This window comes from Eptatretus burgeri, chromosome 8 (genome assembly GCF_056783735.1).
Source record: "Eptatretus burgeri isolate ZD-2024b chromosome 8, Ebu_testis_v1, whole genome shotgun sequence".
NCBI classification, from domain to species: domain Eukaryota; kingdom Metazoa; phylum Chordata; class Myxini; order Myxiniformes; family Myxinidae; genus Eptatretus; species Eptatretus burgeri.
Window position 1 is genome coordinate 47553911 of NC_140968.1, and position 26386 is coordinate 47580296.

Here is a 26386-nt window from a genome sequence, read left to right on the forward strand (position 1 = left end):
GCGTTGAGCCGTCGGTTTGGGTTCGCGGCAAACTGTGATCTGGTGCGGGCCCAGCTCCAGCACCGCAGATTAAAGCCGGGTGAGACAGTGCAGGAGCTGGCACAGGACATTTACCAATCAGTCAGGATCGCGTATCGGGACCTTACAGTGGAGGCGTGGGACAGACTGGCACTGGAGAAATTTTTAGCTGCTCTTCCTGACCCTGAGGTCCGAGCGCTAGTGGAGTTACAGGATCCACCCACCGTTCACCGAGCAGCCGAGTGCGCGGCCAGGCTGGCCTCGTGGAGTCGGCCGGGTCGGGTTCCAGAGAGGCCATCGGTGACGATCCGACAGGCGGAGATCCAGGATCAGGGAGGGGGGCTGGGAGAAATTGGCATTACCCAAATATTACAGAGGATGAATCCTCCTGCTGAGCCGCCAGGTCTATCTGAGATGCCCTTTCATAGGTCGGGTCCGGAGATCACTGTCGGGGGTCCGGGAGACTAGATTGGGCTGAGCATATACGGCCATGCTCGGCTGCTGAGATTGTGGCGAAGTGCCCTCCTTTGGTGAAAAAAAATATATATAAAATGAATTGTGGGAAAATTGGCATGGGTTTGTAAGTTCTGCTGGGTTTTAGAGTGACAATCGGGACAGTGGATAATTGGAAACAAAGCGGGCACGAGTGGCTGTCCAATGGCTGGTGCGTGGATCGGGTGAGAAGTGCTGTGTGAGTTGTTTTAAGTGAAGAAGTGAAATGTATGGTGCACACATTGTTTTTTTATTGGGCATGGTGTGGTAACAGGGAAGGTCATGGTCGGTGAAGTGTTAGAAATGCAGGTGTCACATGTAAGGCCGATGGGGTGGGGGAGTCATGTGGGTTTTGTGGGTGGGGATGATGTGCTTGTCCACAGGGATTGCTGAGGCTCACGGTGAGCGTGAATTGCGACCCCCTTCAAGGAGATTCACCACCTGGTGGCTAATGGTGACAGTGTCTGGAGACAACTGGGAGAGGGTCTGGTTGGGCGACCAAGGCGGGTAGGACCTTGACGACCCAGGAAGGCCAGAGGAGCCAGTGAGACCCCTCCAGAGTGTTGTACGGGATTAGAGCTGATGGCTACCAGGGGGGAGGGAATCAAAGGGAGCGGGGCGGAGAAGCGTCCGGGTTGGACTAAAGCTTACCTGTGGGCATGGTTGCACCTGAGATGCCTCCATCATCTTGTGGTAACCCACCCCACGGCCACGACGGGATTCAGCCTGCACGATTAAAATGAGGACCATGACCTAGAAATGTGATGATGACCATGGTGTGAGTGTTGTGAAGATGTATGAGTCCCACTCGATCCCGCACAACTTGACATGTGCAGCAAGGGCATGATGTCCGCATAATTTTGGGGCAAGCAAATTTGAAAATTGGCTCCCCAGGTAACGCTGGGTCTATTAGCATCCACTGGGGGAGGCGGTCAAGTGTAAATATCCTGTGAATAGTGTCGTTAAGGCTTAGAGTAGGAATGTAAAGTATAAGTGTTGTGTTTTTGTGGAACCTTTTGTTTCCCCTCCCCAGATCACTGGAAGAGTGCTGGGCAAGAGCGATGATCTAGAAGATGGAGTGCCACTTCGCTCAGTGCTCTCATGAAATAAAATAAAATAAAATAAAAAAAACGAATGATTGTTTAGGCGAGGATAAGGCTATAAGGGGGTAGTACATTAAGCAGGATAGGTAAGTTAGTTGCGACTCGCTGCCCATTGCCCCTCCTACTTTATTTCGTTTGGTTAATTAGGTGTGAGTCAGTAAGTGTTAAGGCTGGTACGGTAGCACCTGTGATATACCTTGCAGGAGCTGCGGTACCAGAGGAGGGGGCAGTGTTACGTTTGAGGGGGGGGTATGCATTCAAAGGGTAATTAGGATGTTTAATTAGGTATGCCATGCTGTTCGAGTTTACCAGGATCTCGATGTAATAAGTAGCAATTCAGTGGTGATAAGTTGTCTAGTAAATGTTCATTTCTTCAAGGAGGAAATGATAAATGTCACGTAATTAGATAGGGACACGGGATAGGGTAAGTGTGTCTGCGTAAACCCCTTTTGGTATTCTCTGAAGACTGGCCGTGACGTCACAGGACAGTGCAGCGGATGGCTCCGCCCCGTGATCACGATTGGCGGAAGGCGATGGCGGTGGGCCAATAAACGGCTCGATTGGGAGTGACGAGGACAGAAGGATAAAAAGGTTCTGTTCGGGGTCGAAAAGGAAGAGGAAGAAGATTACAACCAGAACGATCGTGTTTTTTTTTGGTGTGGTTCCCTGTGGCGGCTGAGAGCGTCCTTGTGGTTGTGCTAAATCGATCGTGTTCTTGATCGTGTCTTGGAGCCTTGCCGAGCCTCGTCCCTCACCTTGGTTGGCTCTGGGGTTCTGCTGACTCGGAGTACGGGGTCGAACGGCGGGCGGACCTGCCTCCCTCTCCTGCTCGCAACTTGGCGCCAGAACTGGTTCCCTGGCGGCTGTGAGCGGACTTGGGCCAAGACCAGGAGGTCGACAGCACCACGGTTTCTCCTGCCCCCCTGACGAGAGCAAGGCCAGCTCGTCTAACGCCGATCCAGGGACAGTTGCGTCCACACCACGGTCCAGCCTGACTACCAGGAATAGCTGCGGTGTGTGTGTGTGTGTGTGTGTGTGTGTGTGTGTGTGTGTGTGTGTGTGTGTGTGTGTGTGTGTGTGTGTGTGTGTGTGTGTGTGTGTGTGTGTGTGTGTGTGTGTGTGTGTGTGTGTGTGTGTGTGTGTGTGTGTGTGTGTGTGTGTGTGTGTGTGTGTGTACCTGGCACCTTCGAGGGTTTGAGATTTTTCTTTTCATTGGAATTGTCTGTGTTTTTCCCCACGCCCGATCCCACACCATCCCGTCGAATCTCCCCGGATCTCTCTTCTTGCCGAGTCTTGTTATTTCTGGTGATAATAAAAACAAATAAACATCATCGACTCAGTGAAAAGCGACTCGTGCCACCTTCCTCGTCCCGTTTGCGGTAGAGCGATTGAAACCGCCGTCTTTGGGTTATATAAAAATAAACCGCCTCCATCGTTTCGGCTCATTCTACGTTAGCGGGACTGTTCAAGTCCCGTGGACGTCACAGTATCCTATTCCAGCAAGTGTAACCCTCAATGTAGTTTAGTTTGCATGGCATGCATCACCGGCCCCTTCCCCTGTCCAACTGATATCTTTATCAGCCACAATAACAGTTTGTTTATTCTTCACTGATTAGAAATTCTATCAATTGCTTTTTTGTTGTCAGGAATGCCGAACAATGCCAAGTCAGCACACACTGCGCCTTTATAGCTTGGCCTGCCACAGCCCTTATCGCCATCAGTCTCTTCGACTTTTTTGCTGCCTGTTCCTGCCATCTTGGTCAAGATGTACGTCCGCACCTGCCTTCTTCTTGTCTGCGCCGTTCTTCTGTGTTGTGCAAATGTGAGTTGTCTCTATCCTTTACTCACCCACAAACAAAGTAAGCTGCAAATGTAATTGAGAGTCTTGTGAATAGCTTACGACTCCTCGTCTCGAGAACAATTAACATTCAACCACAATAATATGATAATAATACCATTCCTTTCACCCCAGTACACTGGTACTGATTTTGCCAACCTCAGAAGGATGACAGGCTGAGTCAACCCTACCTGCTGTTAATTCAGTGGCCTGACAGGGGCTTGAACTCAAGACCCGAGGATCTTAAGCCGGCCACCCTTACCGTTAAGCCAACACCAGGCCTATGCAACCACAAAGGCACCTTTTATTATGAAAAGTGCGATTTCGTTTTAATGTTCGAGGCAACACATCAAATCAAACCTTCCGCATATGTATTTACAGCAAAATATTCATCAAGATGATAAAAAACAAGTTTGTGTGATAATGATGACTGCTGGTAAATTTGCTTCCGAACATCATCCCAATATATGATTTGATGATGATAATAATGATGATCCAAGATATACGATACTTTCTTGTTGTCGAAACCCATGTGGGTCGTGTACGTTTCAATACTTGCACAGGTTGCTGACTCTACCACAGGGTGATAAACCAGGATAGAAATTGAGAAAACCAGCACATAACAGACAAATCTTTTTAAAAAGTAGATCATCGTATCGTTAACATCCACACCACTAGGAAGGACGACACACGACAATGAGAGCTGATAGTCATATAGGGAATCAAACCCAAGGCAGGTATCAACACAAAGGTGAGTACACTACCTCTCGGCTATCCTGCAGACGAAAAAATGCTATACACAGTGCATAGTGAGAACCAAATTAAAACCACACAATCAGATATTTGTAATATATAGTTTAATCACACCGATTAATCGGCAGAATGCGAGTACAGGTCTATCTAATGCACTAACTCGATTTGGCATGGAATCAGGTTATCGATTTGGACTAAGGTTTAGATTTCCCCATCGCCATGAGTCAGTCCATCTTTTAAGAATAGTTATATCAACGAGAGGATTTGTTAATCACAGATGCCAATCACAATGATCCTTGAAGTGTTCCATGGGGTTCAAATCCAAGCCAGTGACACACTCATGGAGGAAGTCGATTGAAATGCAAGTCGGTTTTGTCGGTTCCCGTATTGCCGTGCTATGTATACGCATTGCTTGCAGAAAATAAAAATATAACCCAAACTAATTGGTTCACAATACCTCATGCGCAAGATATTATCGATGGAATCTGCACTCACGTGAACATTGAGCAGACGATCAAAAGTGGGGGGGGGGGGGGGATCTCAAAATTTGGGATGGGACACCATTCCAAAACTTGATGCTGCACATTATTAAATCGACGACGCACTTGGTGCTACTCACACAGGGGAGTATAAAATAAATAAACGTTATATTATTTCCACTTTAATGTGTAAAAAAAATTGATCAGCGAACAACATAAATGGTGTTTCCATCTGGTTCAGGGATATCCATTGAATTATGGCGAAGAATCGTACTACGTTTTATATACAACACCACGAGCAGATATCGGGCAACATATTGGGCATAAAATAATCCCGTGTATTATTTCTATTAAAACGCTTTCATTAGGACATCTGTTGATAATGCAGTAATTTTTGTAATCCATTGTTAAAGCAATAACTTATTTGTAATCCATTGATAATGCAGTAACATATTTGTAATCTATTGATAATTAATGCAGTAACTTATTTGTAATCCATTGATAATGCAGTAACTTCTCTGTAATCCATTGATTATACAGTAACTTATCTGTAATCCATTGATAATGCAGTAACTTATGTGTAATCCATTGATAATGCAGTAACTTATCTGTAATCCGTTAATTATGCAGTAACTTATCTGTAATCCATTGATAATGCAGTAACATATTTGTAATACATTGATAATGCAGTAACTTATCTGTAATCCGTTGATTATGCAGTAACTTATGTGTAATCCATTGATAATGCAGTAACATATTTGAAATCCATTGATAATGCAGTAACTTATTTGTAATTCATTGATAATGCAGTGCCTTATCTGTAATCCATTGATTATGCAGTAACTTATCTGTAATCCATTGATAATGCAGTAACTTATGTGTAATCCATTGATAATGCAGTAACTTATTTATAATCCATTGATAATGCAGTAACTTATCTGTAATCCATTGATAATGCAGTAACTTATTTGTAATCCATTGATAATGCAGTAACTTATCTGTAATCTGTTGATTATGCAGTAACTTATGTGTAATCCATTGATAATGCAGTAACTTATCTGTAATCCATTGATAATGCAGTAATGTATTTGTAATCCATTTATAATGCAGTAACTTATCTATAATCCATGGATAATGCAGAAACATATTTGTAATCCATTGATAATGCAGTACCTTATTTGTAATCCATTGATTATGCAGCAACTTATTTTTAATCCATTGATAATGCAGTAACTTATGTGTAATCCATTGATAATGCAGTAACTTATTTGTAATCCATTGATAATGCAGTAACTTATCTGTAATCCATTGATAATGCAGTAACTTATGTGTAATCCATTGATGATGCAGTAACTTATTTGTAATCCATTGATTATGCAGTAACTTATTGATAATGCAGTAACTTATGTGTAATCCATTGATGAGCAGTAACTTATCTGTAATCCGTTGATTATGCAGTAACTTATTTGTAATCTATTGATAATGCAGTAACTTATGTGTAATCCATTGATAATGCAGTAATGTATTTGTAATCCATTGATTATGCAGCAACTTATTTGTAATCCATTGATAAAGCAGTAATGTATTTATAAGCCGTTGATAATGCAGTAACTTATTTGTAATCCACTGATAATGCAGTAACTTATTTGTAATGCATTGATAATGCAATAACTTATTTGTCATCCATTGATAAAGCAGTAATGTATTTATAATCCGTTGATAATGCAGTTCCTTATTTGTAATCCATTGATAATGCAATAACTTATTTGTAATCCATTGATAAAGCAGTAATGTATTTATAATTCGTTGATAATGCAGTTCCTTATTTGTAATCCATTGATAAAGCAGTAATGTACTTATAATTTGTTGATAATGCAGTTCCTTATTTGTAATCCATTGATGATGCAATAACATATTTGTAATCCACTGATAATGCAGTTCCTTATTTGTAATCCATTGATGATGCAATAACATGTTTGTAATCCACTGATAATGCAGTTCCTTATTTGTAATCCACTGATAATGCAGTTCCTTATTTGTAATCCATTGATAATGCAATAACTTATTTGTAGGTTGCATAACTCCTGGATCCTGGCCATACCGACACAGGTAGGAATGGATTGATGAGGAAGCGTCTGGATCGTACTTGCTGATAAGTAAGAGCAATCGTTCATTGTACAACTCTCAAAAGGTACTGAGCAGGACGGATCGTGTCTGCAAACGCGAGCAGGTGCAAACCAGAGCGGGACTCGGTAGAGCACATACTGTACCTGCACGTACCTCCGCCAGACTGAACAGTTTAGGTTTTGTATCCCCACTGATAGGTCAGATCTGCATCTGGACCTTAACCAAAATCGAACCTGCTTGTTCTTGTCACTGACCAACTCATCCACCTAGTTATGTCATAATCCGTCCACATAACGTTTTGATGTACGAGTGGGCCGGTTGGTCCGATGGACCAAATTTTCATTGGCCTTCACAGCCTTGTTGCATACCTGCCCGCTGTACTGCTTGAGCATTAGCTTGCCTTTCACCAAGCCCAGATGTGCTTGGGGGCAGCAGGGGGATTATATGTTCAATATTATTGCCATATGATTCGACTATTATTATTCTTGGAAATATTATTCGTATTAATTATTATTGTATGATTTGTTACAATGTTATCATTGTTTTTAGTTATTTATTTTGTAATTGGAATGCCATGCCGTGGTGGAAGAACGTATTCAGGTGCTCTGTACACCTTTACATGGCGTGTGTTTAAAACATGCAAATAGTAAAAGTTTTTTTGTACTTAATTAGCCTAATCAACTCAGGAGGTCATGATGATAATTTTGTTTATCACCTTCCACATCAAAACGCTCCAGCCGAACTACACACACACACACACACACACACACACACACACACACACACACACACACACACACACACACACACACACACACACACACACACACACACACACACACACACACACACACACACACACACACACACACACACACACACACACACACACACACACACACACACACACACACACACACACACACGATTCATTTATGGTAGATCCTGTTCACAGACAAACAGAGAGGGGTGAAAACATAACATCCTCCCTCCTTTGGTGGCAGAGCTAATTTGCCCTCCTTTGGAAGGACAGGGTACTCCATGATGCCATTCCTCTGCCTGCAAGGTATGAGGACGACGGCCTATAATGAGATCCTATAATGAGATCCTTTAATGAGATCATAAAATGAAATCATAAAATGAGATCCTATGGTGAGATCCGATTCCCTTGGGAATCAAATCCAGAGCAGAGAACTCTGACCAACAAAAATGGTTTTAAAAAAGGAACAAAACGGTGCAAGCTGATAAAACAGAACACTATCTCTGTGATGGCGAGTCTCAGTCGATGTCGGCGGATAAGAGAAACAATGAAAACATTTTTATTTATCAAGACAAGGTTCATCAGAGTATGTTTACCACATTGGGCAAACAAGGGTTGGCCAACGTTTTGAGCATTGGCCCATCGGAACGAAAGGGTAACGCCCAAGAGGTCACCCACACGTCGCTTACCCTTGGTCCTTGAACTCGGAGCCATGGCAGATTAATTAATTAATTTGTTTTTTAATGATCTCACCACCACTAATCGTGTTCATTTTGCCATCCAGAGCTTCAACCACCACTACAATTGAATCAGCACTTTTCTAAAGGCCCAGTCACACCTTGACGTTTTAGCCAGCGATGGCAACGTATTAAAATGTATGTAAAACGCTGGCTTACGTTGAACTTTTCATGTTTTTTTTTTAAAGATTCGGACGTATTCATAGCGACTTGGTCTTATGTATAACGCATTGGTAACTACACAGAACGTTTCGTTGTGTTATAGATAACTTATACCAACGAATGCTGAACCTGTTGTCGGCCTACACAACCGATGCCCAACGATAGTCTAACTTAAGGCCCGGTCACACCTTGACGTTTTAGCCAACGTATGCCGATATTTGAATTTTTTTTTTCTAAAACGCTGGCACACGTTGAATACGTTATGGGTAAGTTTTGATAACATTGAGAGCACGCTGAAAAACACTGCCATACGTCGTTGTACGTTGGCTTTAAACGTTGTACTTTTCGGTTGTCCTCAAATTTTTTCATGCTTGAAATTTCACGACGTATGCCGGCGTATGACTCACACGTTCCGCTACGCTGGCCACAAGTTGTAGGCACGGTCTGGGATCGTTGACAGACGTCAACACATGCTACTTGTAAGTTAATCATAAGTTGAGACACGCCGAGGTAATGTTTAGCGTACCCGAAACTTATTTCTAACCTATGATTAACGTGTTGTTGGCACGTTACGCGATCGTTGCCACACATCGACAGACGTTACTTTTAAGTTACTCATAGGTTGAAAGACGTCGGTATAATGGATCGTCCTTGCGTCAGCGTCCACGGCCACGGCCAGGACACTTATTTGCAGCATTCTTCAAACTTTTCTTCGGCATGACGAGGATGTTCACACTTCGATGTCTAGCTTGGCTATGATTCCAATTGTCCATCGGCAGCGTCTATTTAAAATAGTCGAGTTTGAGCATTTTAACACGTTCAGAAGAAACGCTTCAAATTTCAAAACCCCAGCGTCAAAAAACAAAGGTGAGTGACAGCAATTTAAATCGTTCATTGTAAACAATGAAAATAGCTGAGTGGTACTGTTTAAAAGTCGTTGAGTGTAAAAAAAAATCCAATTGTTGAGCGCAAGCGTCTACTTTCAATAGTGGAGATGCAGCCATTTAAATCGTTGAGTGGCAGCCTATGAACCTACCCGTGGACACGCGGACGCAAGGAGGATCCATCATAACCCACACCCTCCCCCTCACACCCACCTACTACTGCCAACATGAACAAACTACTACTGATACTGATACTGATACTAATACTGATACTGATACTGTTACTGCTGACATGGACATCGACTCAAAAAGGACTCGAAAACACTGTTGGGTTCCCCTTTTATGAACACCATTTTTATATACCAATTCCCAAAACTACTGGGAACACATCTTTATATGGCAGTTGTAACCTAGAAACACGATCATTTATTATTTTTTTTGTCGACCGGAAGACGTCATTGGAATACGTCTACATACGTCGATGTGTGTTGGGACTACGTAAAGAATTGGTTCAAAGCACGTCAAACATAAGTTAGAAATAAGTTTCGCGTAAAAAAGACATTACCGCGATGTGTTTCGACTTATGAGTAACTTACAAGTAATGTGTGTCGACGTGTGTCAACGATCACATAACGTGCCGACAACTTATGGCCAGCGTATGCGGAACGTGCGAGTCCTACGCTGGCATACATTGAAAAATTTAAAGCATGGAAAATTTGTCTTACAGCTCGGCGAACTACGACGTATGCCAGCGAGCTCTTAACGTATACAAGACTTACCCATACGTATTCGATGTGTGCCAGTGTTTTAGACAAATTTTTCATACGTCGGCATACGCTGGCTAAATCGTCAAGGTGTGACAGGGCCTTTAAGCAGTCTCCTTGGCTATCGGGCATAATTCTGGACGGGTGGCCACTCAGACACAGTATACCAGCATGCTGGCACTTATTTTGCTGACCTCGGAAGGATGACAGGCCGAGTTAACCCCACCTGGTATTAATTCAACAGCTGAGCGGGATTTTAACTCAGGACCCTCGGATCCAAAGCCCGCCACCTGAACCATTAAGCCAACACCAGGTGTATGTGTTTGTGTGTAGGTGTGTGTATGTGTGTATGTGTGTATATACATATAAAGCTCTGGAAAAAAAAATAAGAGACCACTCCAAAAAAAAATTTCATCAGTATCTCTACATGTATGGCAGCCATTCCATTCCAGTGTCTGGTGAATTCCAACACAGGCACACCTCATTCTACTTAGTGAGGTACTGATTAGGTGATCACCTGAACCGAATCTTACTTAAACAAGGAAAAGTATAAAAACCACTGCTGTGGTCATCACTATCCTCTTGCAATAGGACCAGCTGGATGGCAAAAACAGTGCTAGTAGTACCTCAAAAGTAATTGGAATCACAAAAATAACTATTGACCTTGCCAAAAGAGTTGAAAAGAAAAGTTTTGAGTGAGGAAAAGAAGGGTTCAATTCTGGCTTTACTGGCAGAGGGATACAGTGAGCGTCATGTTGCTTCCATCCTTAAAATTTCAAATACGGCGGTTCATAAGAACAAGTTCAATCAGCAGACATTGGGGACAACAAAGCTACAGACTGGCAGAGGGTGAACACCACTTTCCATTGACCGGGATGACCACCAACTCATTTGAATGTCACTCAACAACTGCAGGATGACATCAAGTGACCGACAAAAAGAATGGCAAACGGCAGCTGGGGTGAAGTGCATGGTGAGGATGGTTCGAAACAGGCTCCTCGGGGCAGGGCTGAAGTCGTGCAAAGCTAGAAAAAAGCCCTTCATCAATGAGAAGCAAAGAAGAGCCAGGCTGAGGTTTGCAAAAGACCATAAGGATTGGACCGTGGAGGACTGGAGTAAGGTCATCTTCTCTGATGAGTCCAATTTTCAGCTTTGCCCAACACCTGGTCGTCTAATGGTAAGACGGAGACCTGGAGAGGCCTACAAGTCACAGTGTCTCGCACCCACTGTGAAATTTGGTGGAGGATCGGTGATGATCTGGGGGTGCTTCAGCAAGGCTGGAATCGGGCAGATTTGTCTTTGTGAAGGACTCATGAATCAAGCTACGTACAAGGTTGTCCTGGAAGAACACTTGCTTCCTTCTGCTCTGACAATGTTCCCAAACTCTGAGGATTGGTTTTCCAGCAGGACAATGCTCCATGCCACACAGCCAGGTAAATCAAGGTGTGGATGGAGGACCATCAGATCAAGACCCTGTCATGGCCAGCCCAATCTCCAGACCTGAACCCCATTGAAAACCTCTGGAATGTGATCAAGAGGAAGATGGATGGTCACAAGCCATCAAACAAAGCCGAGCTGCTTGAATTTTTGTGCCAGGAGTGGCATAAAGTCACCCAACAGCAATGTGAAAGACTGGTGGAGAGCATGCCAAGACGCATGAAAGCTGTGATTGAAAATCAGGGTTATTCCACAAAATATTGATTTCTGAACTCTTCCTAAGTTAAAACATTAGTATTGTGTTAGTTAAAAATGAATACGAACTTGTTTTGTTTGTATTATTTGAGGTCTGAAAACACTGAATCTTGTTACTGTCTGAGACACTGACACTGTCTGAGAAGTTGGATACAAAAGAAGGGGAAAAGGATTGATACCGATTGGCAAGACAGAGGGACCGAGCTGGGAAGGATGTGCTGCAGGTTAGGGTGATAAAGGATGCAAATGGAAATGTGCTGACGAGCGAGGAGAGAGTATTGAGAAGGTGGATGGAGTACTTTGAGGAGCTGATGAATGGAGAAAATGAGAGAGAGAAGGTTGGAAGAGGTGGAGATAGTGAATCAGGAAGTGGGGTGGATCAGCAAGGATGAAGTGAGGACTGCTATGAAGAGGATGAAAAGTGGAAAGGCGGTTGGCCCAGATGGTATACCAGTGGATGCATGGAAGTGTTTTAGGAGAGATGGCAGTGGGGTTGTTAACCAGATTGTTTAATAAAGTCTTGGAAAGTGAGAGGATGCCGGAGGAGTGGAGATTAAGTGTACTGGTTCCGATTTTCAAGAATAAGGGTGATGTGCAGAGCTGTGGAAATTACAGAGGGATAAAGTTGTTAAGCCACACCATGAAGTTGTGGGAAAGAGTAGTGGAAGCTCGGTTGAGAAGAGAGGTGATGATCTGTGAGCAGCAATATGGGTTTATGCCAGGAAAGAGCACCACTGATGCGATGTTTGCTTTGAGAATGTTGATGGAGAAGTATAGGGAAGGCCAGAAGGAGTTACATTGTGTGTTTGTGGATTTAGAGAAAGCTTATGATCAGGAGCCAATAGAGGAGTTGTGGCATTGTGTGAGGAAGTCGGGAGTGGTGGAGAAGTATGTGAGGATCGTGCAGGATATGTATGACGACAGTGTGACAGCGGTGAGGTGTGCAGTAGGAATGACGGACCGGTTTAAGGTTAAAGTGGGATTGCACCAAGGATCGATTCTGAGCCCTTTCCTGCTTGCAATGGTGATGGACGAGATCAGACTGGAGTCTCCATGGACTAGGATGTTCGCGGATGACATCATGATCTGTAGGGAGAGTAGGGAGCAGGCTGAGGCGAGCCTCGAGAGGTGGAGGTACGCACTGGAGAAAAGAGGAATGATTAGTCAGTCAGAGTAAGACTGAGTACATGTGCGTAAATGAGAGGAAGGGTGGTGGTATGGTGCAGTTGCAAGGAGTTGATGTGGGGAAGGTGGATGGGTTTAAATACTTGGGATCAACTGTCCAAAGTAACGGAGAGTGTGGGAGAGAAGTGAAAAAGAGAGCACAGGCAGGATGGAGTGGGTGGAGAAGAGTTGCAGGAGTGATTTGTGACAGAAGGTTAGCTGCAAGAGTGAAGGGGAAAGTATACAAGATGGTAGTGAGACCAGCCATGTTGTCTGGTTTGGAGGCGGTGGCACTAACAAAAAGACAGGAAGCGGAGCTGGAGGTCGCAGAGGTAAAGATGCTGCGATTCTCGTTGGGAGTGACGAGGATGGACAGGATAAGAAATGAGTATATTAGAGGGACAGCGCAGGTAGGACGGTTTGGAGACAAAGTGAGAGAGGCGAGATTGAGATGGTTTGGACATGTGCTCAGGAGGGAAGCGGAGTATATCGGGAGAAGGATGCTGAAGATGGAGCCACCAGGCAGGAGGAGAAGAGGAAGGCCAAAGAAGAGGTTCATGGATGCGGTGAGGGTGGACATGTGGGTGGTTGGAGTGTCAATGGAAGATGTGGAGGATAGAGCGAAATGGAGACGGTTGATCCGCTGTGGCGACCCCTAACGGGAGCAGCCGAAAGAAGAAGAATATATATATATATATATATATATATATATATATATGTATATATATATATATGTATATATATATATATATATATATATGTATATATATATATATATATATGTATATATATATGTATATATATATATATAGATATATATATATATATATATATATATATATATATATATATATATATATATATATATATATATATATATATATATATATATATATATATGTATACACATATATATATATATATATATATATATATATATATATATATATATATATATATACACATATATATATATATATATATATATATATACATATATATATATATATATATATATATATATATATATGTATACACATATATACATATACTGTTGTGGATTTTCGCCCGTCCGGCATGCGGGCGACCGCCTTTAGCTAAATTGTGGCCTCGTGCGCCCACCGAACGAGCAATCTAGTCGCAGCTTTTCGGATAAACGCCGAAACCCAGCTACGGGTGTTGTTAACCACACCATAAACCAGCCACCTCTTCTGTCCACGCGCTACAGGGTCGATCGCTGAATTGTCAATGTACCTAATTATTCGCACAGACAGAAATGCCGCGGATTTACACCTCAACGGAGCCTGTACGAAAACGAGCCGCTTTCAGCAGTTCGTTCCGTTTGCGATTGCCTGAGCGTTTTTATATCGCCAAGCCCCGTCGGACCAGATGTACGTTTTATCGGCTATTAATCAGCCAGCTATTTATTCCCAACGCAATTATGGCAGTCAATGGCAGGAAAGGACGCAACGAGCAGGTGACATTTCAACAATGGGGACATTTATTTTCACACGTATGCAATGAATGGGGGAGATGGGACATAACACGAGTAAAAACCTCCAGCCGATATCTATTTATATAGATACGTACATGCACTTACAACAAACAATTCTACTTACGGACAAGGCGCCACAGACTTTCATGCAAAAACCCCAGAAAAGAAAGATAGCAATGAGCTCGTAAGCTTTTAGTGTTCTTCGGAGCTGGGATGACTGAAGGAGCTCCGCGAGGCCATGCGGGTTACCTTTGTCGCCCTTGAGGCGACTCGATGGGTCTGTTGGCAACCCTCCGTATGTCTGTATTGTCAAAGCAGCAGCTGTTGTAACGGCGGCTTGGTTGGTCCAGGGCCGTCTCCCGACTCTGGTCTCCAGACCCGAACTCCACTTGACTCCACCAACTCTCCACTCGACTGAACTCACCAACTCGACTCCACTCACCCACTCCACTCTCGGCGTTCCAACGCGGCCCTTTTATCGGGTCCGGAGCGTCCGCCCTCCCTTCTCGGCGCGTGGGGGAAAAATCCTTGGTGTGATGGAGTTGTTTTTCTTCGGAGCATACTTTTTGTAACCGTCACTTTTGTTTACACATTCTGAGGGACCCGCCCCAACCGTCAATCCTGTTTTCGTCCCAGAATATCATGGCGGGAGTTGTTGAGTTGTTCTTTTTGGTTGTGGAGATGCCGTGGTTGTAAACTTTGTGGCGTTGTGGTGGAGGTGGCGTGGTTGTGGAGTTTGTTGGCGTTTTGGTGGAGGTGGCGTGGTTGTAGAGACGTTGTTTGTGGAGATGTTGGCGGTTGTGGAGAAGGTTGTGAGGAGATGATTGTTTAAAATAAAGATAGGAAAAGAACAACACTACCTCAAGATTCACAGCCCGGCACACGAATAAAGCCCGTTATACATCGGTGGAGAAATCTAACCTGGACACACCTATCGACATAACTGATCTTTGGGGAACCTGAATGGTGTTCTGTGAATTTCCACAACCGTAACATATATATATATATATATATATATATATATATATATATATATATATATATATATATATATATATATATATATATATATATATATATATATATATATATATATATATATATATATATATATATATCAAGAACAATCGTTTTGGTTCAGGGATTATGTCTTGTGAAGTACAACTGGTCACTCGACTAACCTTTCCTCTTGTTCTTCGATTCATGGACCCCTTTTCGAAAAGGCTGAACACCACCACGCCAAAGTCAGTGCGGCAGCTCCTTGCCCTTTAATGGTGAAAGCATTGGATGCCGTGCGAGGCATACCGGCTGTTGGACTGGCGGTCACTGTCTACCGGAAAACCGATGACACCTGGACAGAAGTGGTTACTGGGTGAGTACAAGACTGATTACAACGAGCATTGAAGGCGATGATGAACCTTCAAAGACATTTTGCTATCGTGAGATATATTAATTTTTTATCAGATATATATAAAAAATTTTCACAACAGCTTCTTTATACCTGTGTCTTCATAATTACTGCTCCTTGCAATGTCTTATTAATTACTGCATGATGGCGTTCAATAATTTGTGCAAACCAGTTTTGGTTTACACTGTCAATCTTGGTAAATCCAGAATTGCATGATTGTTCATGAAGTCTGAGTTACACCTAAACATGTTTATTGTGGACACCTTTCCTTTATCCTCAAAGGGTCACAGGAAGGACAGGTGAGATTCATAACCTTATGACGGATGCAGATTTCCCGGCTGGGTTATACAAAGTGAAGTTCGACACAAAACCTTATTGGAAGAAAGCAGGGATTTCAGCTTTTGCCGAGTACTTGGAGGTAATAGTCTACAATTTCTCTATTGCCATTTTCAACACCATTCTCACTCCTATTATCATGCATGTTTGTAACTTCTTGTCCGATCATTCAAACACTGCTCAATGTAAACCCATATTCGCCCTCTCAAGGACTCATCCTTTTCTTCTCATCTTTTCATACATTGTCCCACTTTTCCATTGCAGTCAACAGTGTAGAATATAAAGAGGCAGTGCAATTGCAGCCCACACTTGTGAATCATACAACACTTAAAACTACACAATGTACGCAAGTACTGAATGTGGTAATTTAGGTCAAGTGGCTTTCATGGAAAATGCAACGAAACTTCAAATACTTTTATGCGACTTCACCAAGGAACAATTCTAATTCCAGAGGTTAAAATGCAAAGTCCAAGCTCCCCAAAGAGATGATCCTCTTCCTTCTACTATTCTGCCTCCCTTTGGACCTAAATAAAATAATCATTGCCCAAGGACAAATATAATTCAATGTCCAGCAAGAGAACATTCAAGGAACCTAATGTATATGGACTATGTGAAACTCTTTTCCACCAAGTGATGAAAAGCAAAGCTAACAAATAAACTTGGGGGGAAAAAAAGGATTGTGAAGATACTGAAATGCAATCTGAATTTGATAAATACACAATGATAACAAGCAATATTTTTTTTTTTCATGAAGGACTGAAATAATTTGAGAATGAAATATATTGTTATGGCCACCGGTCGGATAGCTCCGAAAGCGCAGCATCCATCAAAAGACAACAGACGCCATCCACAACACTTACCTCTGGCCTGATCTTTGCACCTAGGTCGGTTTACCGTACCTGTGAGATGAATGAAGCAGATGGGGAACCGTGCATGCGACTGCATAACACCTATTAATTGGCTGAGCGAACTAGCATTACACGCTGCACTCTATTATCTATCAGATCAATTATTCACTTGGGCCAATTGCCCCAGGGGCACTATCTTAGATCAACTCTTTCATTAAGTTATTATATAAGCAGAAAATTGGCGGGAGAAAAATGGAGTTGGGGAATTCAAACAGGAAAATGGCGGGAGAATTGAGGAAAGGCGAGCGATAAGGCAAGTGATATTCATAAATATATAGGCATGTATGCATTCCCTCTTATGCCTTCTGCGATATACCCACCCTTGGATGCCTTACAACAATTACTTAGCACCTTTATAATTCAATGAATACAGAAACCCCAAGAAAGGAAAGAGTGTGGGGAGAGGGGTGAGAAAATCAGTGTGTAGTCTTTTACACGCCCCCGGCACACCTATTGCAACCTCGGTTGAAGCTGTGATCACCCACTGCTCCCACGCTCTCCCTCCGCTCTGTCAGCTCCCTGGTCATGTGGTGGTGCTGGATGTTCTCTGGCTGAACATGATGGACTGCATGACTGGTGGGAATCTCATGCGGTGGTTGGTGATGCGGTGGCTCCATGGCGACAACCAGGTTAATTGAAGGTGCGCAAAGCTCATAGGTGTGCGTCAGTGTGTAGGTGAAAGTCATGAGAAGTACGGAAGAAAGAAATGGAGTCAAAGATGGGAAGAACGATAAAAAGGAGGACGAGAAGGAGAAGGAGAAGGAGTCAGGGACAGGATTGTGTCAGGTGTAGAAGAGGCGTTGAGAGAGAAAAGCTGTTCGGAGGAATCGCTGTGTTTAGCTTACTGTCCATCTCCATGTAAAAGCTGAAGCTCTGAATTCCCCATTCATTCCTTCCTTGCATTTCTGCCCTCTCTCCCGTAACCCTCGGCTTTGCAACTTCTCATTGGTGCAGGACTTGTGGGGACAATCAAAACCCTCCATGATTGTTATTGGTCGAGTCCTGTCTTTTGACCCAGCAATGATGTCCGATTGGTAGAGTGGACTTTGCAGGCAATTTCTTTTCCAGGAAATGGGAGGGGGCTAGGAGATTAGCGTTCACCTGACAGATTTTACAGATGGCCTCCGTTTGGGGGGAGGGGGATTGGCATGTGGCCTTAGCATCCCCCCCCCCCTTACTGGAGCAGATTGTGCAAGATTCTCCGCAATTCCTCTGCGAAAGGAAGGCCGTGGGGGCGTTGTGATGCGAGTTTGTGGGCGTTTTTCCAGAAATGGATCAAGATGAGAATTTCAAAGAAAGAACGAACATGAACTTCGTCTCACTCACATTCGTAACGCACATCTATCCCCATGAACATGATATAACTTAATTTCTAAACAGAATACTACGGCATCATGACCTTTAATCCTACGTGAATGCGCTTTATCCTCCTAGGGGTTTCACAACTGTCCTACCTGGCTCACAATATAAATATCGATGGGGAGAAGATGGCCACGAAATCTACAAAAAGAAACGTACAGGAATATTGCCCAGAAATATCTACACAGAACACAGCTAATCTTGAAAACACAACTCAAACTAATAAGCAAAATCTATGGTATAAACTGGCCTGGCAGGATGGCCGAGAGGTATGCACACTCACCTCGAAGCTGTCTAGCCTGGATTTGAAAGTTGGCCCAGCTATAAGCTGTCATTCCAGCGTTTCACAGGCAGGATTCATTAATATGCATGCCATTTCTCGGATTGACATTAAACTCGGTATCCTATCTACCGGTATTAGTTGAACATGAAAGATTCGTAAAAAGTAGGCGAGCTATCACTGACACTGAACAAATTCCAAATTCCTGCCCTAACCTACAGGGGGCATTGCATCAGCAGCACAGCTATGCTAACAATGCTAAACCAACCCAGCCTCAGCTAATAAAGCTATTCGCAGGCTTGTGCTGCTTATGAAAAAAAGGTATAAACCAGCTCGCAGTGCCATTCTTTCAATACAATTGGCTCAGTGGATCAACCTTTGGTGAGTGGCTTTGTGGAGTGGGGTTACATCCTCAATGGCAAACTTTGTGCTGTGTGATTCCACACGATTTGGAGAAGACCATTTGTAGAGACACCAGAAAGTAGAACTGAAGTTCCAGTGACGAGGTGGGAGGGTTTTTTGTTGTTGTTGGTTCTACAGTGTTATGGTTAGAGCTTCGAACTACTCCACCAATTTTGTTTTGTTTGCAGTGGAATGGTTAGAACCTCTCAATTGCAGAACCAACTTCCTCATTCGGTTCAATCTCATTCTTCCGTCCAATATTTCAAGATGAAGTGTTCACCTCCTGCTCAGGTCATTCCCCATCCATATTCATGATCTTTTCTACCCTCAATACTCCTCAGACCCACCCCTTACTTTCCAGATTATTATGCGTTCTCCCATCACCCTCCTTTGCATTTTGGTTCCATTGCTGTTTCTTCCATAGTTTTCCCATCCTGTTCTCAATGTCCCCTTCTTGCTTTGTTTGAGCTTGCATCCAACTGAAGGTGGAAGGAAGTTATGTTTGCACCTGTTTGCTCGTCTGTGAGCAGGATATCTCAAGTTATGAATGGATTCGAACGAAAGTTTGATGGACAGGTTGCGTGTGTGACAAGGCCAAAATGTTTCGATTTGGGTGAAGATCCAGATCCTGATACTATAATTTTTCAAGCGATTTGTCACCATTGAGATAAAGCCAAAAACGATATATAGCAAGATATCTCAAAAAGTTGCAGGCGGATTCGTATGAAACTTGGTGGACAGGTTGTGTGTGTGACAAGAAAGAATTGATTCAATTTTGGTGAAGATCAGAATCCAGATCAGATAATTTTTTCATATTTTTAAAGGGATTCTTTCCCACTGAGAGATGGGGCCCAAAATGATACAGAGCATGATATTTTAAAAAGTTGTAGATAATGTATGACAAAACTGGATGGATGAGCTGGTTGGGTGCCAAGAACAAGCCAATTCAATTTTGGTTAAGGTCTGGATCCAGATCTGGCCTATCAGTGGGATACAAACCGTAAACTGTTCAGCCTGGCGGAGGTACGTGCTCCACTGAGTGCCATTCTAGTTACATTTGCAAAATGCACATAGTATAAGCAAGCCAAATATCTTTGGCAGCAGCCATATATTTACTATTTTTATTTTTATTTTTTTGTATACCTTGGTCGAGGCTCGTATGAGAGCTAACACACAACTCACAGCAAGGAGGCATGAGACAAGAGGGGCGGGAGTGGAAGGGACAAAACATTGGGGAACAGACACAGGTGAACTGTGGAAGGGAGAGGGATGGGGATGGGACGGGGAACATGGCGAGGGGAAGATGGACATTAAAGGGACTTTCAGGAAGGAAAGCAGGAGAATTGAAGGAAGTGGGCTTGGGTGGATTATCGGGGGTAGAAAAGATCGAGGATTTGGATGGGGGAAGATAAGAGGTGGTGGTGAACAGCTGTTTTGAAAGCCTGGAGGGAAGAATGGGAAAGAATAGAGTGAGGAAGTTTATTCCAAAGGCGGGAAAAAAGAGGAATGAAAGAGTGAAGATGAGCAGTGATTCTGATTTTGGTAGTTTTACCAGAAGGGGGTTGTTGGCGGACCTTGAGCGCCCTGTGGAAATGTGGTTGGGACAAATCGCAGAGAGAGCAGGGGGGGCAAGGCTGGAGAGGAGTCGGTAGAAGACAGAAAGACCACCGACCAACCTGCGGTGATTGAGTGAGAGGCCCAAAGACTCAGCTTCATTGCGGGAGATGCCAATGATCTTAAAAGCCCTGGTTTCGACAGCGTGAAGTCCAGAAAGGTGGGAGGCAGGAGCACCAGCCCAGAGGGGAGAGCAGTACTCCATCAGGCTACGGACAAAAGCTTTGTAAGTGGTCAGGAGCTCAAGAGGGCCGAGGAAGGACTTTGCACGACGGAGGATTCCCAGTCGGCGACTGGCTTTTGAGGCAAGGTTGGAAATGTGACTTTCCCAGGAAAGGTCATGGCAGATAGTGAGACCCAGAAGCTTGAAAGAAAAGACTTCTTCCAGAGGATTGTTGAGAAAGTGGATGGGGGGTTTTGTAAACGGTCCTTTCGAAGAGACATAGTGAGAGTGTGAGATTTGTCTGGATTGAAAGACATGTTCCACGTGTTGGACCAGTTTGTGATTTTATCCAGATCTGCAGTGAGCGAAGAAGCTGCTGCTTGCCGGTCTGAGGGATGACAGATGGTACGGCAGAGGGTGGAGTCATCGGCAAAGAGAAATAGAGGATTTTCCAGAGAGTCCGAGAGATCATTGATGAAAACCAGAAAAAGAACAGGGCCCAGAACGCTACCTTGAGGAACTCCAGCCTGCACAGGAAGAGGGGATGAAAGAACTCCATTTAGGGCCACACGTTGACTGCGACAGGAGAGGAAGTCTGCGAGCCATGAGTGGAGATGGCCTTGAATACCATGGGAAGAGAGTTTGGTGAGTAGGGCAGGGTGCCAGACTGTGTCAAAAGCACGTGATATGTCCAGGGATACGGCTCGGATTTCCTGTCTGGCATTGAGGACCTCCATCCATTGATGGGAGAGCAGTAGCAGCATATCTAGGGTAGAGTGACCTGGTCTGAAACCAAATTGATGATTGGAAATCAAGCCATTGGAGAAGAGGAAGGATTTCATGTCTGAAGCGATGATGGATTCCATAACCTTGCTGATGATTGGGAGAAGGCTGATTGGTCTATAGTTACAGGGATCTGTTTTTGCACCTTTTTTATGCAGGGCAGTGATGTTAGCAGATTTCCAAGCAGATGGCAGATGACCTTGGGAAAATGAGAGGGTGAATAGAACAGAGAGAGGGTGAGCAAGAGCAGAAGAGCAGGCTTTGAGGACACGTGGGCTGATGCCGTCTGGACCGGTTGCAGAATCTGACTCGAGGTTTGAAAGCAAGCTCTCCACCTTGTCAGGAGAAAAGGATACAGAGTCCAGGGACAGTTGGGTGCGACTGGGTAAAGTGGGTAGAGATAGTGATGGGTTTGGGACACAAGATTTAGCTGCAAACACCGAGTTTAGACATTCAGCTTTATCACGTGTGGAATCAGCAGTGCGGCCATTTGAGGTAAGGGAGGGGATGGAGGGGGAACATACACCAGAAACAGATTTGATTAAACGCCACCAGGATTTTGAGGAGGGAGAGAGGTTTGAGAGTTCAGACTTGAGATGAGAAAGATGTTGTTTTCTGGCTCTCCTGAGGGTAGCTACACACTTGTTCCGAGCTTTGTGGAAAGAACTGAGATTGCCCTCAGTTGGGTTTGCTTTCCATGAGGCAAAGGCAAGTTGTTTCAGGACAACTGCCTCGCCACAAGCTTCAGTAAACCAAGGGCGGGAGGAAGGGTAAGACAACTGAACACGAGAGGGGATAAATCTGTGCATGAGGGAGAGCAAGTTTCTTTGAAAGAATTCCCAGGATGAGTTGATGTTTGAGAAAGTAGTGATAGGAGACCAGTCTGTAAGTTTGATGGCTGCTCGGAGACCCTGCCAGTCGGCTTGAGTGAAATGCCAGACTCGACGGCGGTGAGGTGGTTCTCTGATAACAGCCAGAAAGATGTCCACTTTAACAAGGACGTGGTCAGAAGAACCAATTGGAGCGAAGGAAGAGCAGCAGATATTGTCAGGGAAATTTGTCAAAATCAGATCCAGAAGAGATGGAGTACCATTGGTTGAGATCCGGGTCGGGAAGTTGACCGATTGAGTCAGTCCCAATGAGTCACAGAAAGCTTTTGCTGATGTCCCATGGCAGGTGAGAGAGGTACCCACACCTAGCCAACTGGCGTGATGACAATTGAAGTCGCCACATAAGAGGAAGAGAGAGTTTGGATGAGAAGATAGAAGATGGTCCATGTTTTCGGAGAGTGAGGTGTAGATGGAGTCATCACTGTTCGGTGGACGGTACAGTACACATATAAACATGAGGTGGGAGTGGAGGGGAAGCCGAAGCCAGAGGTATTCCTGGGGGTGTGGGGAGTGAGAGCAGTGCAGGGAGAGTGAGGAATAGAGTCTTTGATGAAGAGAGCAACACCTCCACCAGGACGAGGCTCAGGTCTGTCATACCGTAAGAGGGAGTAACCAGGGAGAGATACTTGGGAGTCAGACACGTCTTGGGAGAGGAAAGTTTCTGTTAGGCAGATAATGTCTGGTTTGACAGTGGCAACCTGCATGGAAAGATCTGAAAGGTTTGAGCGAAGGCCCCGGATATTTGAGGTCCACACTTTTAATGAAGAGGTAGGGGAGGAGGCTTTGGGTGCAGGAGGTGGAGGGGGCGGGGAGGGTAGGACGAGGGACGAGGGGGAGGTAAGGAGGGTTGCTGAAGGAGTGTGGGGTATTGCAGAATAGCGAGGGGAGGGGGCCGAATGAGGAGGAGAAAAGGCTCTGTGGTGCTGGGAGAGAGGGGGGACAAGAGACAAGGAAGATGGCAGTTGAGTATTTGAGGAGGTAGAGTGAAGAGATGGAGGTGAGAGGGCAGTGGAGGGAGGCAGGTTGGTGGATGAGAGGGGGGCAACTTAGAGAAGGAAGAGTGAGGGGGATGAAAGGTGGGAGAAAGGTGAGGGGGAATTTTTGAAAGAGGTGAGAGGGAGGCTTGGAGGGAGAAGAGTGGGATGGTTGCTTTGAGAGTGAGAGTGAGGGGTGAGGGGGTGAGTTGGCACTGAAGTTGGAAAAAGAATGGTTGATGGAAAGCGAGCATCCATGGCAAACTGTGGTTTTTAAAAGTTTTAGGTCAGAGATGCGATTTAACACAATTCTTGATGGATGCAATGAAGGCGAATTCAGAGCATGGAGAGAAGAAGCGCTGTAATAGTTGGATTTTTTAGGCAAGGAATGAAGGAGAGGTCGAAATGAGAGCAGTCTGTTAAAATAGCAGAAGAGTAGTGCATTGTGAAACAGTAAAGAGTACCACATGTGTGAGAGAGGAAGATGAAGCATTATAAGATCGTTTTTGTTGTTAATATTAATGTATGAGAGAGTTCAACAGATTAGGTCATGGAAGTGTAAAAAAAAAAAAAAAAAAAAAAAAAAAATCGAAGAAGACGAGGAGGAAGTTAAGAGGAAGAAGAAGTAGCAGAATCGGGAGAAGGTGAGCGTGTTGTTGTTGTTGTTGTTGTTGTTGGGTATATATATATATATATATATATATATATATATATATATATATATATTTTTTTTTTTTTTTGAGATAAGAAAGAGATTAGTTGGGAGAATGGGGGATGTTTGGAAAGTGGGGAGGATGAAAATTGAAGGTAATGGGGAGGATAGAAATTGAAGGTAATGGGGAGGATAGAAATTGAAGGTAATGGGGAGAAAAAACAAACAAACAAACAAAAAAAAACGATCGAACACCAAGTGGAACCGGTAGGCCTCAAGCCTAGGACTAGGCCTCAAACACCAGGTAAGAACGTCGACATAAATACTCACAAAATAGCACGATTTTTGAAACAAAACCGAACTAGGAACACACATTAACATGTAGGTGAGAAAATTAAACAGTTAAAACGGGACAAATAACAACCGGAACTTAACTTTGAGAATGTCAGCAGGGAGCCCCGAAGGAGACCTCTTGCCGCTCAAAACCGGAACCGGAAGTCCAACCGGAACCGGAAGTCTATGTATTGCAAAGTGAAATGTGATGCCATCACTTATACTGCATTAAATTGGAGATGATAGCAGTGCATCACTAACGTTAAATCTTCACTGTGTGTGTGTATACGTGTGCACAGATTGTATTTGAAGCACATGCAGGCGTTCATACCCATTATACCTTGCCTGTGCTGATGAGCCCATTCTTTCAAGCATCTGGAGCCATCGCCATTCCGAAAGATGATCACTAACTTGGTCGGACCTCCACCACAAAGATGCTTTAAAGCAATTCAAATGCTGATGAGCCAGATACTTTGTCATTGTAGTTGATGCTCAATAAATGTAGAAACTCTTGAGTGCAATAAAGGGGCCCACAACAGAAAATACATGTAATGTTATGCAAACTTTTCTGTTTTTTCTAATGCACCCAGTTTTGAGCTGAATCAAAATCCACTTTCAAAAAAAAAAAAAAAAAGATTGATCTCATTTAATCCACCTGTCGTCACACACACCATCCACAGTCACCCTTCACCTCACCAAATCCCAACCCTTCTTTCTCTGGTGTTCTGCCCCAAGGCAGATTCAGTAGTGCCAAAGCAGTTTTTTGGCAAGTGTTATACTGGGTGGTTTGTCACCTTCCCAGCAGCAGTTGAGGGCAGGAATTTGGAATTTTCCCAGGGTGCCAGCAATAGCTCGACGACTCTTCGTGTGATCTTCAATGTACACCAACTAATCCTGCAGAAGGGATGCCCAGTTTAACGTCCATTAGGGATGACACAACACTGATGTGTCGCCCTACTTGCGAGACACCAGGATGGCAGTTTGTTGCTGAGCAATACGCACATGGTATACTTAAGTGGTACGGCTGACGGTGGTGTGGCAATTCTCCCAAAATCCTTCATCTGGTAAACAAAGCCATAGTTTGCCAACAATTATTAAAGGCAAATGAAAATAGCTCTTTCATAAAGTATCAGAGATTCGAAACTTCTTTTTCCTTGAATTACACATCATATCCGATAGGCACAGAGGGTAAAAGCATAAGTTTTTTGTATTTTTCTTTGGTATTATAAATTAACCTATTTAAAATGTACACAAGGAAATAATTTTGCTGCCAATTGTCAAACAAGACGCAATCCATATAAGCCAGTATGGCAGAATTATTGATGGCCATCTCAACACATTCCTCTTTCCATCATACAGGCTCTTTCTTTTTCTTCTCTTTACTCCCACCAGTACACAAGCTCAAACTTCATCTCCTGGGTGTTGCATCAGTGGCACAGCTCATCAGTAATGATGCAAGCATTTGAATTGACGTGCGATTTAATTCCAATGTATTTGGGACATTTCAAGAAATTGTATTCATGAACAAGATACAATTGTCCATGACACGCAAAACATTAACAATAACTTTTAGAAATAAATTAAATTGACATTTCCTGAGTCATTATATGTCCTTGTATTGTGAAAAGAAAAAAAAATTGCCACGTCTTGGACCATAATGTCGCATCAGGTTCATCACTGGTTATCCTCGAACTTTATTCGCACCCCAGTCCCAAAATATGTTTGCTTGCTTGCTTTAGGAAGATTCAACAAAAGTGTGTAGCTCTTACATGAACATTCGAGAAAAAGGAGGGAAAACTGGAAATTTGGAAGAGAAG

The 26386-nt window shown here is 43.7% G+C and overlaps 1 protein-coding gene across 1 annotated transcript; it reads left to right on the forward strand.

Moving 5' to 3' along the window:
• The first annotated feature begins 3246 nt into the window (after positions 1-3246).
• Positions 3247-25114, forward strand: TTR (transthyretin). The gene is made up of 4 exons (XM_085891911.1): positions 3247-3435; positions 15691-15839; positions 16158-16293; positions 24869-25114. The coding sequence occupies exons 1-4, from the start codon at positions 3379-3381 to the stop codon at positions 24977-24979; spliced, it is 453 nt and encodes a 150-aa protein (XP_085748037.1). The 5' UTR covers positions 3247-3378; the 3' UTR covers positions 24980-25114.
• Positions 25115-26386: the final 1272 nt, after the last annotated feature.